General features: G+C 46.4%; 1 protein-coding gene across 1 annotated transcript in view; it reads left to right on the forward strand.

Moving 5' to 3' along the window:
* The window catches only part of ANKDD1A (ankyrin repeat and death domain containing 1A), a 49,151-nt gene extending 34,939 nt beyond the window's left edge, over positions 1 to 14,212 (forward strand). Inside the window, 10 exon segments of the mRNA XM_042252894.1 lie at positions 1,366 to 1,456; positions 3,905 to 3,974; positions 3,977 to 4,002; positions 5,361 to 5,459; positions 7,061 to 7,121; positions 7,124 to 7,157; positions 9,464 to 9,645; positions 13,046 to 13,096; positions 13,099 to 13,167; positions 14,163 to 14,212. Coding sequence (XP_042108828.1) covers positions 1,366 to 1,456; positions 3,905 to 3,974; positions 3,977 to 4,002; positions 5,361 to 5,459; positions 7,061 to 7,121; positions 7,124 to 7,157; positions 9,464 to 9,645; positions 13,046 to 13,096; positions 13,099 to 13,167; positions 14,163 to 14,212 — 733 coding nt within the window.
* The last annotated feature ends 285 nt before the right edge of the window (positions 14,213 to 14,497 follow it).

A 14,497-nucleotide genomic window follows, 5' to 3' on the forward strand; every position in this document is an offset into this window, starting at 1 on the left:
GAGAAATGAAAAGGATATGCTAAAAAATATTTGACACCAAAGAAGGCAGTCTCGGGGAAATAGAATAAGAAAGAGAGGAGACATTCTGAAAACAAATAGCAAAATGGCAAATGTAAATTTAATAACAATACCGACCAAAACTGCCCTTAAATGTAAATAATGCTTTATTATTAGTATTAGTATTATTTTGGCCATGCCATGTGGTCCGCCGGATCTTAGTTCTCCAACTAGAAACTGAACCACAGCCCTGGCAGTGAAAGCAGTCTTTTATGTATTGGACCACCAAGGAATTCCCTTTTTTTTTTTCTTGGCCAATAATGCTTTTAAGCCACAAACCATTTAATTTGCAGAACACCCCTGGCAAGTTTGGAGACTACTATCCCAGGGGTGTCAGAGGGAGCAGGACAACCCAGAGAAGGAACATGGCTGCCCCCAGGCACCCAATTATGGTCATCCATCAGCAAGGCCCTCTCTCTGTGCCCAGCACTAGGCGCTGGGAGGAGCAAGAATGCTACAGGCCATGGCGCCTCCCCAGCAGTATCAGCACAGGAGTTTAGGAGACAGGAGGTCAAGTCCAGCTGGTGATCATTGGTGGTTAGAGGTGCCCCCCTCCCTGGGCCTCGTGCTCCAGCCTTGACTTGTTTCTGGCAGAGGCCGTGATCCATTCCAACATTCCCCCGCCTCGCAAGGTCATGTAGCGGAGTCTCAGAGGAACAGCCAACCGAAAGGGCTTGCATTTCCCACCGGGAGGTGGATGGGTTCCCACCCACCTTGTGTACTCTCTCAGACAAGACTTTGGCAGAGTGACCAACTCATCCTGGTTTGCCTCATATCCCAATCTTAAAACAGAAAGTCTCACATTCTAGGGAGCCTTCAGTCCAGGGCAACCTGGGACAGCTGGTCACTTAGCAGGACCTTCCGAGATGAAGGCCCATGAAAGCCCTCGCTCTGGCCCTGCCAATCTTCTCTGTGGACCCGCTGACACCAGCTCCAGCAGGATAGTACATGCTGGGAGGGGTTTGCCTTGTACTGCAGATCTTATCAGTCCCCCTCTTTGAAAACCATCTTCTCAGAGTCTGTTTTCTCTGAGTGACTTCACTGGCTCAGGAATTGTGAAGGCTTTTGGCTTTTGTTCCAGATTCTGTGACTGGAGGTGAGGAAAATCCTGAGACCATAGCGTGGTCCTTTTACTAGTCACCAGGCCTGGGCAAGTCACTGATTTCTCCCTCCTTTGGGTTTAATGAGGATAATAGTCCCAGGATGGGGGGTTGTGAGTTGTAAATGGAATAATGAACCCCAGAGTGCTTTGTAAACCCCACTGTGAGGGGTCCGGGGGATGCTGCACTGATGCCTGTTTCCTTCTAGAAAAAAGCAGAGCTGCCTCCACTATGCAGCCCTCGGTGGCTCCGAGGACATGGTCATCCAGGCAGGAGGCAGTACTGATGTGGCTGATCACGTAAGTGTGGGGCGTGGATGAAAGGGGGGCACACTGAAGAGTCTCCCATGACTTGCTGCTCAAAATAGACATGGAGAACAGATTAGTGGTTGCTGAGGGTGGGACAGGGGGCAGAGGAGGGAGGAGGGTGTGGTTATAAAAGGAGAACACAGGCGGCCCATGTGGTGATGGAACGCTGCTGTAACGGAACGCTGCTGTATCTGAACGATGTAACAGATGCATGAACCTACATGTGTATCCATTAATGAAAAAATCGCATAAAATACATATGTATACAAATGACTGGGAGTGACACTGGGGAGATCTCAGTAAGATAGGTATTATCAATGTGAGTATTCTGGTTAGAGTATTGTACAGTGGCTTTATAAGATGTAACTATGGGAGTGGGGAGAACCGAGCAGCTGGATGATAATGGTGGGAAGAAGGTATCTCACTAGAACCTTTTGTTCTTTTTGGTTCTTTTGGTTTTTATAAATAACGTGTAAGACAATGAAAGGCAATACTGAAAGGCCATGCCCCTTTTCGACCACAGCCCCTCGCACCTGTTTCTAGGAGGATGAAGGCCGTAAACAGCCTCTTTGGTTACTTTATCTCTGTGGTCTGCTGCTTCCTGGAAAGCCACCATTATAGCTCCGCTGGGTTTCCCAGCTCATCTGAATAGTTCTTTGAGCCAGTTTCCCATGTCTGCCCATTCACTCCCACAGCAGACTTTCTTTTGACCTTATTTTAATTTCACAGTTATTTAGCAATGATCTGTTGAAATTCTGTGAAAGTTTTTTCTGGGTTTTTAAATTTTTTTCTAGATGCGTTTTAGAATGCTGTGATGTGCTAAGTCTCTTCAGTCGTGTCCGACTCTTTTGCGACCCCATGGACCATAGCCCGCCAGGCTCCTCTGTCCATGGGATTCTCCAGGCAAGAATACTGGAGTAGGTTGCCATGCCTTCCTCCAGGGGAATCTTCCTGACCCAGAGATCAAACCCATGTCTTTTACATCTGCTCATTGGTAGGTGGGTTCCTTACCACTAGCGCCACCTGGGAAGCCCATTTTAGAATACTTTTTGGCATTTATTTGCAGTTTGGGTTTGGGATTACATTAAGTCTGTAAATAATATAAGCTAAAATGGTCATCTTTGCAATATTTTATTTTGTCACTAGGAACATGTCTTTCCATTTCCTTTATGTCCTGTTTTAGATCTTTCAGTGGTGTCCTATGGTTTTTCGTTTGCCTTTGTAATAGTCATTTCCAATTATACTCTTCATAGGTACTTTATATATTTTGACTGTCATTATGAATAGACTATCTTTTTAAAACATGTCATTTCTTATAGGGATTCAATATAGGAATGTTATTGACTCTGGTATTTTTATCTTCTGTATGACTTTTCATTAATTTTGCTAGGTTTTGTTTTTTTTGGGGGGGAGGGGTTGGGGTATAGTAGCTATTTTAACACATCTAGATGTACAATCACATTGCCTACAAATAATCATCTAGGTTAAATCTTCTGATATCCATAAACTGCTTTTTTCCTGGCCAAAACTAGTAATGGTAGTTGTGGGTGTTTTTGTTGTGTGTGTGTGTGTGTGTGTGTGTTCTGTTCTATAAACTTTTATTGCTCATTATGTGAGGGTGTTTTCCAGTTATTAATAGTACTGACCCACGCCATTGATTCTTCTGGTTTTGTCCCGTCCCACTATATATGTGTCACTGTACACCCAGACAGAAGGGTGCTGTGGCAGTATCCCCGCTTCATCATGGAGTCAGTGTTCACAGGGGACCACTGGGGATGGAATCCTCCAGACCTGAGTGGGGCCTTGGGTGACTGTTGGGCTTGGACTGAGACCTATGTTCTGGTCCTGGCTGGTTCTCTCATTCATTGATTTCATACATAAATAGTTGTTAGGCACCTACCTAGACCCTGGGGGTAGAAAGTCCAATAACACAAGGTCTCTGTTAGTTACGTGTCCTTGGGTGAGTCATGTTAGTTTTATGAACTCATTAAGTGTTCTCATTTGTGAGATGAAAGTACTAAATAAGAATACCCTTTCTATATGTTTGCTAGGTTCCTGGAAAGTAAATGAGTTATCAGAGAATTTTAAGGTGGTGTTCCTAGAAGAGACCTTGCTGCTTGTTGCAGCAGACACCATTTACTGGATGAAGTGTAGCAGAGAAGCAGGATGACTTGCCCAAAGTTGTGTGGTGAATGCTTGGCACATCAAGATCTCAAATGTGGGACTTCGGACTCCCTCCCACCCTGAGATCAGCAGTGGGCCCAAGGAATTCAGGCTTTGGGCTGTAAGTGCTTTAGGCCACTCATGTTGCCCAAGAAGCGAGAGAGGCCAAACTCAGAAGCACTGTCTACGCTCCTAACTCCCATCTTCTAGCACCAACCTGCAGCTGGGCAGTCCTGGGAGGGACCCATGAGTTGGTCTGTGTGTCTCCCCCTGCAGCAGGGTGCCACTCCTGGGCACCTCGCCATGAGGCACAATGTCACTGTCCTGCAGCAGGTCCTTATGGACACCACCATGATCTGGACACTGTTGACAATGTAAGTGGCTACAGAAACCATCTGGGCCCCCTGGCACCTCTGGGCACCCTCCCAGGCTGGCAGAGTTTGGCTGTGGTCTACCAGCTTGGCCCAGAGTTGAGGAATTGCTTTCTTAGCTTGTAAAACGCTGTTTGAATATTTGTTGAAGGTAGCAACATTTTATTAACCATTCCTCTATGTTGAACGTTTGGGTATTCCCAAGTTTTTGTGAAGTCGCTCAGTCGTGTCGACTCTTCGCGACCCCATGGACTGCAGCCTACAAGGCTCCTCCGTCGGGGGATTTTCCAGGCAAGAGTACTGGAGTGGGGTGCCGTTGCCTTCTCCACATGATATATAGAACACTAAACTAAACATTTTCCTATATTAAGCCTTTTCCTTTCATTGATTTTTTTCCCCCACTTAGGGAAAATTACCAGGGCAGCAGTGACTGGGTTCATCTTGTAAAACAGAAGGCCTCTGAGTCCTGAAGTTGTAATCAGTCAGAATCATTTTAAAACCCCCATCCCCGAAATCTACCCTCTAACCACACAATCCTCAGGGCGACCATCCACAACCACTAGTAGTGGAAAGCAATTTGACAGAATATAACATGTATCTTTAAAACAGTATTTGCACAGTTGAAAATTGAGCCTTAGGAAATATATTGAGCTCATGCACCAAGATATTCATTGTAACACTGTATCAGTTTTCATTTCAAAAAGGGCCCAAATACTTAATAAGAGAGAAGTGATTGGGTAAATTATGGTAGTAGTGGTTCAGTTGCTAGGTTGTGTCCAACTCTTGTGACCCCATGGATTGGAGACTGCCAGATTCCTCTGTCCATAGGATTCTCCAGGCAAGAATACTAGAGTGGGTTGCCATTTCCTTCTCCCGGGGATCTTCCCAATCCAGGAACTGAACCTGGGTCTCCTGCATAAAATCATGGTACAGACATAGATTGGCTTTTATGGAGCTATGAAAAATGGTGTTTATTGAGTTTATAATATACAGAATGTTATATAGATACAAAATGTAATATAGGATGATCTCAAATATGTAAAACCATAAAACTAAAAATAATTGTAACAGAGGTTGATTTGGGTGGGCTGCTGCTGCTGCTGCTGCTAAGTCGCTTCACTCGTGGGTGGGCTAGTGAGTGGTATGTTTTTTTGTTCTTTTTTTTTTTTTTTAAACCAAGTTTTCTCTCCTGAGTAGTATGTTTATGATTAAACCCAGTTTACCCTTCCTTATAATTTATTAGAGAGAAATTCTGTTAAGACCCAGTTGGGAGTTGACCCCCCTTGGTCCTGTCCCGGCTTTGAGCTACACACCATGCCTACATGCTTTTCTGCTCTTCGTTCCCTTGGCTTCTTCTCCAGAGGAAGCAGACACCCCTCCAGTTTGCCATGGAGCAAGCCTGGTGGGACATAGCAGAGATGCTCCTCATCATTGGGATTAACTTAAACCTAAGAGATAAGGTGCTCCTGCTCACAACCAGCCTCCCTTTCCAGTTTTCACAGCTTCGCCTTCAGCAATTGCCTCCTGCTTCCAGAGTGTTCATATCACTGTTACATATCAGCTCAAAGGCCACCTCCTCCAGGCAGTCTTCCTGCCCCTCCATCACCCTCCTCTGCCTCCTCTGAGGGCTCTCAGCACTTGGCCCGTCCCTGTCTTGGTCCTTGTCTGTGATACAATTGTCTTCTGTTTCATGGACTCCATCAGACTTTGAGCTCCTTGAGTTGTCTGCTGGGGAGAGGGGAAGACTAGAGGGACAGTGCATCACCACCCCACAAGTCCCTACATGTGAAACAAGGTTGCAGAAGCTTCCAGGGTCATGGTGCCTATGGGGTGGCCAACTCTCAGATGGCCAGAGGTTCAAGAAGACCTGAAGACTTGGTATGAGGCTGAGGGGGTGGTCACAGGCCCATGAGGGCAAGGGCCCTTGCACACATGGCCCAGCCCGTGGGATGGTGTGGGAAAGAGGTGGGGGCAGGGAACAAGCCCGGAGGCTGGACCTAAGCAGGACTCCCTGCTTTGAGCTGGGCCCCCAGACAGCTGGCCAAGCTCAAAGAAGAGCCTTCCATCTTCCCAAGGTCCCCAGAGGTGGTTGAGCCAGTTTTGTGCCACAGGCCTGGAGCCAAGGGCTGGGAGACTGAGGGGAGGAAGCAAATATAACATAGGGGCCCAGGCCCCTTCTCTGGGTTCTGGTTTTGTTATGACAAAGGCTCTTGGCCTTTTCCAACAGATGGAAATTGATGAGAGGCCAGATGAGAAATTCAGACAAAGCTATATTGGGGCCCTTGCTACAGCAGGGGTAAGCGAGGTGGGGCAAGTTTGTTCCTTATACGGGCTGAGGGCAGGGGTGTGTCCAGAGGCAGGCCTGGAGGGTAGCTTAGGTATTTGGCTCACCCCTTAGCTGGTGCTGTGTGCAGGGGGCATGTGCAGTACCCTGCTTTCGCTCCTGACCCTCTGTTTTAGCTCCATACTCTTCAAGTGGTAGCTGGGTTTTTTGGTCTCTTTTGATCTTTGGGGTCCAGAATTTGCCCCAACTGTCCCAGCATGCAGTTATTTTTAGTCTCATATAATTTCTTTGCACTTTGCTGCTTGAGGAGAGGTGTGTCCAGGTGCAAGCGTTGCAGCAAAGTCTTCCAGGTCCCAGGCCTGTCTCAGTTTCATATGGGAAATGGGGCTGGTAACATGATCTCACAGACAACCTTGAAGAGTTATGTAGGCTGGGTGTTGGTTTTTTTAATTTATTTATTTTTAATTGAAGGATAATTGCTTTACAATATTGTGTTGGTTTCTGCCATACATCAACATGAACCATAGGCTGAGTTTTATAAACTCCAAGGCCTCCTATTCTAAAGGAACACAATGGGTGGTTGCTAGAATTATTATTATTGCCTTAGTCTACTGTGACTTTCCATACCTGGAGTTTCTCCCAGAAAACGTTTCTGTCCTCCAGTGTAGACTGCTGGAAACTGTTTGCTTTGGACAGGCAGGTTTGTTGTCAGAGCTGGAGACCACCACACACCCTCGAGTACAGACTCTGGCTTCCCTTCTCCTTTGTCACCAGCAGCAAGGAGAAACTGCCCTGTTAGTGGCTGCCCTCAGCAACCACAGCAGCCTGGTGGACATGATCATAAAGCTGATCACTTCTACAGATGGGAGAAGATGCTGAGATCCTGTGCTTGGTCTCTCTGTGTTGGAAAGGGAGTAGCCCTGGCTTCAGGTGGAGCTTTGAACCTCAGCCGTGACCAATTCAGGAAACCCTTGGTTTCCAAGGGAATGATAATTGCTGCCTTACCTAATGCTAGGGTTCTTTGGGATTATAAAGAGATGGGTGAGTACCCAGGCCACCTGAAATAAGGCTGACTGAGGTCCATACCAGTGTGGAGATAACTGGTAGACACTGCTCTAGCTCCTCGTTGATGGATGAATGTGTACACGCATGGATAAAGAAACGACAGTTTGGTTCCAGCTCACTGTCAGCTATAGGTGATTGGAACTCTGGGTTGGGGTGTTCTATTCAAGCAACTTTCTGAGCCCAGAGGTCAAGTGTGCTGGGATTGATTAGGGATATCTGCTCTGGAGTTGGGAAAGCGTAGTAGCAAATGCAAGGTCAGGCATTTGCAGTTCCAGCATCAACAAATGGGGGTGGGTGGAGAGTGTTTTGTTTACATTTGGTGGCTGTTTTTATATACAGAAAGTAAAAGTTTGCATTTATTTCAGTTTTTAAATTAATACTTTTTTTTTTACAAAATTTAAATCTTAGTTTTCCTTAAACTTTTAAATTTATTTTCACATTCTTATTATTGTATTTATACAACTAGTAAATTTTAACAGTCACTTTCGAGAAAGATATTTTTTTAAATGGCTGCATCACACAGCATGTGGGATCTAGCTCCCCGACCAGAGATCAAGCCCACACTCCCTGCATTGGAAGTATGGGGTCTTAACTACTGGACAGCTAGGGAAGTCCCTCAAGGAAGCCTTTTGTTTAAAGTTCGGGCCTGTGTTTAAACTTAATTAAACTACCTTAAACATATTAAACTGAATTAATACACTTAATATAATAGGTTCTCTTTTTAAGCACTTCAAATGCTTCCTAAATTCTTAAATTATTCCATGAAATCCAGTAAATTAAACCTATAAAGTGAATCTTAAATGTCGTAGACATTCTGATATTGTATCATTGTTTTTGTTCAGTTAGTAAGTTGTGTCCTCTTCTTTGTGACCCCATGGGCTGCGGCCTGCTGGGCTCCTCTGTCCATAGGATTTCCCAGGCAAGAATACTGGAATGGGTTGCCATTTCCTTCACCAGGGGATCTTCCCGACCCAGGGATCAAACCCGCGTCTCCTGCACTGGTAGGCAGACTCCTGAGCCACCTCGGGAGCCCTCCGATACTGTATACAAACAGTAAAATTCTCTTGCGCTTCTCAAAACAATAACTGTCCCCAAACCAATCAATCAATAACAAATTTCCATAGGAATCAGATTTTTCTCTTTCACATCTTGTCAACATTACAACTTCTTTACATACAACGGATTACTCCTAAATATTAAGACAAATGATTAAATGAACTGATTCATCTCTGTGCATAATCTTCATCCACCTCAGGCTTTCAAAGTTCTCAGCACTAAGGCAGTGGTGCAGTTAGAATCACAAATCCCTTCTTTCTACACCTAAACCAGTGCAATCAGAATCTTGAGGTAAAGGCCTAGCTTCTGCGGTTCTTAAAGGTCTCAGATGATTCCAATTTAAGATGCAGCTGAGAGCACTGTTCTATAGAAACAATTCTTACCACCCCACATGGAAGAAAAGCTCCCAGGTCATCACTTCCCAGACACTGTTAACCAGGATGTGAGGTTCAAAGCTGCAGACGCCAGGACTCACCTGAGCTTTTTAGCAGCCAGAACTAAGTACCCACATTTTTCAAGGGGCTTTTTTTGGCTTCAGTCTAGGCTTTTGTGGGTTTAACTTACGCTACTACATAATTTTGGCAGCCTCTTATTTTATCACCTGCTTTGCATGGAAAGAATTCTGTAGCCCACCCTTCTCTACTTGTTGCCAATCAGCAAGTTTAGTTAGTGCCTGATTCTTGGCTTGCCTAGTTTTAGCCACAGTTGCTGAGGTGTTCTACTGACATTCCCTCTATAACAACACAAATAAAGAGAAAAATTGGGAAGGCTTCCTGGAAGAGGTGGCACACAGGTGGTCTTTTGACTATGGCAATGAGATTGAGAGACAGGAAGGTAAGGAAAGGAATTCTGGGTGGAAAAATATGTAAGCAGCTCAGGTTCCAGCACTCAAAGCTAGGCATAGAGTCAAAAACCAGAGTAAGGGACACTAAGCCCCAGGTCTGTGATGATGCCAGTTCTGGGTCCAGGCTCATGGAACAAGGGAGAGCCTGGCAGGGATTTCCCCAAAATGGCTGCTGTACTTCTGGGATCTGCCCCACAGGACTGCCTCTTGTGTAGGGACATCTGTAACCCCTCTGGGAAGAGTTTGACCATTAAGCAGGACCATCAGTGGGAAACGCAGCTTCTCTGCTCAGTGCTGTGGCAACTGGCTTCCAGTACCTGCGGCCCCACAAGTGGATTCTTCCACTGCTGGGAGTTCACCAAGGCCCATGTCCACGCCACAGAGCAACAGTGGACAGGTACCACCTTGCCTCGGTGCCCCAGAGCAGCCCAGGAGGAGGGGGCGGGGGCACGTGGGTGTATTCAGCTTTCTGTGCTTCTAGGGGGAAATCCTCACCAAGTCACATGCTATTTCCAACATGCCATGTGCTCTTTCCCTCCCCAGGCCTCTGCACGGGCTGAGCCCCCTGCCCCTCCCTCTACAACTGACCTGTGAATTTCACATGCCTCATGAGTCAGCTTGAGCTGATACCCATCATTCACCCACAAAGCTAAAGGCACTTCCTTTACTTCCTGTAAAAAGGAAAGGAACTGTTGTTGCCACTATTATTTAACATCTGTTTGGACATTTTGGCCCTGTTATTGATGTATGAAACAGAAATAGAAATTATGAGTGTAAATATTGAAAAGGAAGAGAGATTTATTAATTTCAGATGCTATAACTATATACCTAGGAAGTCCAGAAGAGTCAACAGAAAAACTCTTAGAAAAAAATAATTCAGTGAAATGGCTAAATATGATTAAATATATAAACACCATAGTATTCCTCTGTACCATCAAGAAGTGGACAAAATATATAGAGGTATTTTTAAAAATATACCACTTACAGTAGTGTGTTTCTAAACTATGAGTGACATGAGTAAGACAATACAAATTATTTGAAAGAAGACTTGGTAAGTGGTACAACATTCCTGTGTTTCCAGCTAAAAAAAGTGTCATGTAGATATCAATTTTCCCCCAACTAAAGCCTTGATCCAATTGTATTTTACTTATTAATATTTATTTATTTGGCTGCACTGGGTCTTAATTGTGGCATGTGGGATCTAGCTCCTCAACCAGGGACCAAACCTAGCCTCCCCCTGCAAGAGGAGCATGGCGTCTTAGCCACTGTACCACCAGGGAAGTCCCTCATTCAATTTTAATCAAATCAAAATACGAAGTGTTTGAAACTTGACTAAAGGATTTGACATGTGTACGTGCTAAGTCACTTCAGTCGTGTCCAACTCTGTGACCCCACGGACAGTAGCCTGCCAGGCTCCTCTGTCCATGGGATTCTCCAGGCAAGAATACTGGAGTGGGTCCATTTCCTTCTCCAGGGGAAATCTTCCCAACCCTGGGATCGAACCCACATCTCTTAGTTCTCGCACATTGGGGCAGGTTATTTACCACTAGCGCCACCTGGGGATTCTACAGTTCATCTGAAAGAAGAGACGGAATATATAAATACATACTCTGGGAAAAAAGGCAAAAAGGGTCTAACTCAACTTAGAAAGCTAAAAATTTAACACAGAGATTCCTGACATCAGTTCAGTTCAGTCGCTCAGTCGTGTCCGACTCTTTGCAACCCCATGAATTGCAGCACACCAGTCCTCTCTGTCCATCATCAACTCCTGGAGTTCACTCAGACTCATGCCCATTGAGTCCGTGATGCCATCCAGCCATCTCATCCTCTGTCATCCCCTTCTCCTCCTGCCCCCAATCCCCCCAGCATCAGTCTTTTCCAATGAGTCAACTCTTTGCATGAGGTGGCCAAAGTACTGTAGTTTCAGCTTCAGCATCATTCCTTCCAAAGAAATCCCAGGGCTGATCTCCTTCAGAATGGACTGCTTGGATCTCCTTGCAGTCCAAGGGACTCTCAAGAGTCTTCTCCAGCACCACAGTTCAAAAGCATCAATTCTTCGGCGCTCAGCCTTCTTCACAGTCCAACTCTCACATCCATACATCGCCACTGGAAAAACCATAGCCTTCACTAGACAGACCTTAGTCGGCAAAGTAATGCCTCTGCTTTTGAATACACTATCTAGGTTGGTCATAACTTTTCTTCCAAGGAGTAAGCATCTTTTAATTTCATTGCTGCAATCACCATCTGCAGTGATTTGGGAGCCCCCAAAAATAAAGTCTGACACTGTTTCCACTGTTTCCCCATCTTTTTCCCATGAAGTGATGGGACAGGATGCCATGATCTTCGTTTTCTGAACGTTGAGCTTTAGGCCAACTTTTTCACTCTCCTCTTTCACTTTCATCGAGAGGCTTTTTGGCACCTCTTCACTTTCTGCCATAAGGGTGGTGTCATCTGCATATCTGAGGTGATTGACATTTCTCCCGGCAATCTTGATTCCAGCTTGTGTTTCTTCCAGTCCAGCGTTTCTCATGATGTACTCTGCCTGACATACACATGTGTAAATCGGGTAGTGGATAGAGTAGGGAGTCCAAAAGTGAAAATAAAAGTCGCGTCCAACTCTTTGCAATGCCATGGACTGTATAGTCCATGGAATTCTCCTGGCCAGAATACTGGAGTAGGTAACCTTTTCCATCTCCAGGGGATCTTCCCAACCTAGGGATCGAACCCAGGTCTCCTTCATTGCAGGTGGATTCTTTACCAGCTGAGCCACAAGGGAAGCCCAAGAATACTGCAGTGGGTAGCCCATCCCTTCTCCAGCGGATCTTCCTGACCCAGGAATTGAACTGGGGTCTCCTGCATTGCAGGCGGATTCCTTACCAACTGAGCTATCAGGGAAGCCGGAGTCCAAAAGTAAACTCTGCATCTGTAATGGAGTGAGTCCAAAAGAAAACTCTGTTACAGATGCAGGTTTCTTAGACAATTAAAGAGCACTGATGAATTACAAGGCTGGTAACAAGGGCTAGTGAATAAATGGGTCAAGTGAAACATACCGCAGGCATATCACTGGCAACACCAGGAGGAGGTGCCTGCTGGGGGCCGCAGACACAGGAACATCAGGATGCAGTGGGTGACTGACTTGGACATGATGACTATGCCCCCAGGTCTGTGCCAAAGCCTCTGTCCACACCTGGGAGAGCTGACCTGGTCACAGTTTAATAACAAGTGAATGCTACCACAGGCACTGAAGAGAGTAGGAGCTTGTTTTCCAAACACTGGAATCACCTAGGAAGCCTTAACACCATTCAGTGCCTAGGCACACCCGTTCCCAAGTACAAAGGAATGTCAGAGACGGAGAGGACTCCAGGTGTTTCCAGCGAGCACTGATGGCTGAGAACCACTGGTGCAGGGTGAGGAAGAGTGTGCAAAGCAGAGATGGTTGTGAGCAGTCAGAGAGATGCCCTCTACAATGCATCTTGGTACCACCATGAATGCTAGTTCTTTCCCTCTTCCCAGTGACACCAATAGGATACACGATGGATGATCAGGAAAAAGTCTGGGCCTGGGGAGGTCCTCGTGTCTCGGACCCCAAACCCCACCCCCATACCATCTGAGGCTGCTGCTCCTCCCCTCCCTCCCCACCCTCCAACTCCCCTCCCCATCTCTGGGCTGAGCTCTGCTGAAATCTAGAGAAGGGCCTGGTGTTCTGGTGGAAGTAAGGGTGGGCTCAGACCTGGCTCTGGTAAGGCAGACAGGGTGGGCACCTTTTCTCTCTCCCTCCCTCCCTCCCTGGTCCCCAGGAACCAGGAGCTATGGGGAACATGGGCACCGCATGCTGCTCATCTGGCCACACAGTGTGGTAACAACCCCACCAGAGCGCTATTCAAGGGCCTCGTGGCCATTGGCAGGAGGGACCTGGCGGGTAAGTGTCTCCTTCTCGTCTGCTTCCTGCTCAGGGCAGCTCTGGGCCCCAGCAAGGCCCTGCTGCAATGCAGCAAGGCCCTCCAAGGCTGCTCAGACCACAGTGCCATAGCACTGGCTCTGAACCTTCTAGATTGCTGGTCGTAGCCCTTCCTCCTCCTGGAACCCAGGCAGAGCCTCAGGCAACTCACAGTACCTCTGGGCCCCAGGCTCCCCATCTGTGCAAAGAGGGTGGCCCAGATGGTCCCTGTGACCTTCACAGCCCCAAGGTCACTGAAGCTACAATCTCTTCCTATCCAGCTGTCTATACTGATTTGATCCCATGTCCCCACCCCCACCCTTTGCCCAGTTTGGGTAAGGTGAGAACAGCCTGCAGGGTTGTTTTTCACAAACATTAAGACCTATGGGCCAAAACTGGTTTAAGATGAGTTGAACTACAAAGATTTGATCAAATAAAATTTCTAAGGCCATCACAACCTATTTGAGTCTGTCAGTCCCAAAAGCTTTTTTGGGGATTTGGGATTCAGGGTACCATGTGGAACCATCAGACAAGCAGCGAAACAGGTTCTAGTAATGATCCCTCATTAATAGCAAAATCAGCTCATGATGAAAAGGCTTCAACTCTGTAACGTCTGTTGGCCTGGGGCATTTTATACATATACAGGGCAACCACAGGGTGGGGTACTAGGCATGCATCCACAGTAATGAAGGAGCATGGCAATAGGAAAAGCGTTCATAGCACATTGTCGAGGGGCAAAGGGAAAGTCCCCTGCATGGTGGGTCTCCACCAGCTGCCACATGCAAAGTGGGAAACCAGTCATTTCAGAGGGGAAGAATTAAAGATGACTTGGTTCATTTTTCCAACATATTCTTAAATATTATTGTTGTATCTTCTTTTAACACAAGCTCTGGCAGACAAATAAACATCAAACCAGTCCTGTGAAGCATCAGTTAGGCAACAAGAGGCAGAGGCAATAGGATTCTTGTCTTTTGCAGAAAGCTTCAGGAAGAAAGCAAATGAGGACCCTAGGTGCACAGCCATGTAACTAGAAGGAACATGGGACCGCAGAGTGAGGGCCGCTCAACAGAGGAAGACCACTGCTTAAGGGCTAAAAATAACCACTGTAAAGAGACCCCCAGCTGCTTCCACTTACACCCACAGTTATGCAGAACCAGCAGGCAAATGTCTGTCATCTTTCTCACAGGATTGGTTCATGGGCCAGTTTGAGGTTTCACAGGTAGTCTCTTCCCACAGGTATAGTCCTTGGCCGCTCTTAGCTCAGTTTCATCTCCTGCATCTCATCGGAGCCTTGCAACAGCCCCCTGAGATG

The sequence above is a fragment of the Ovis aries genome, chromosome 7, assembly GCF_016772045.2.
Source record: "Ovis aries strain OAR_USU_Benz2616 breed Rambouillet chromosome 7, ARS-UI_Ramb_v3.0, whole genome shotgun sequence".
NCBI classification, from domain to species: Eukaryota; Metazoa; Chordata; class Mammalia; order Artiodactyla; family Bovidae; genus Ovis; species Ovis aries.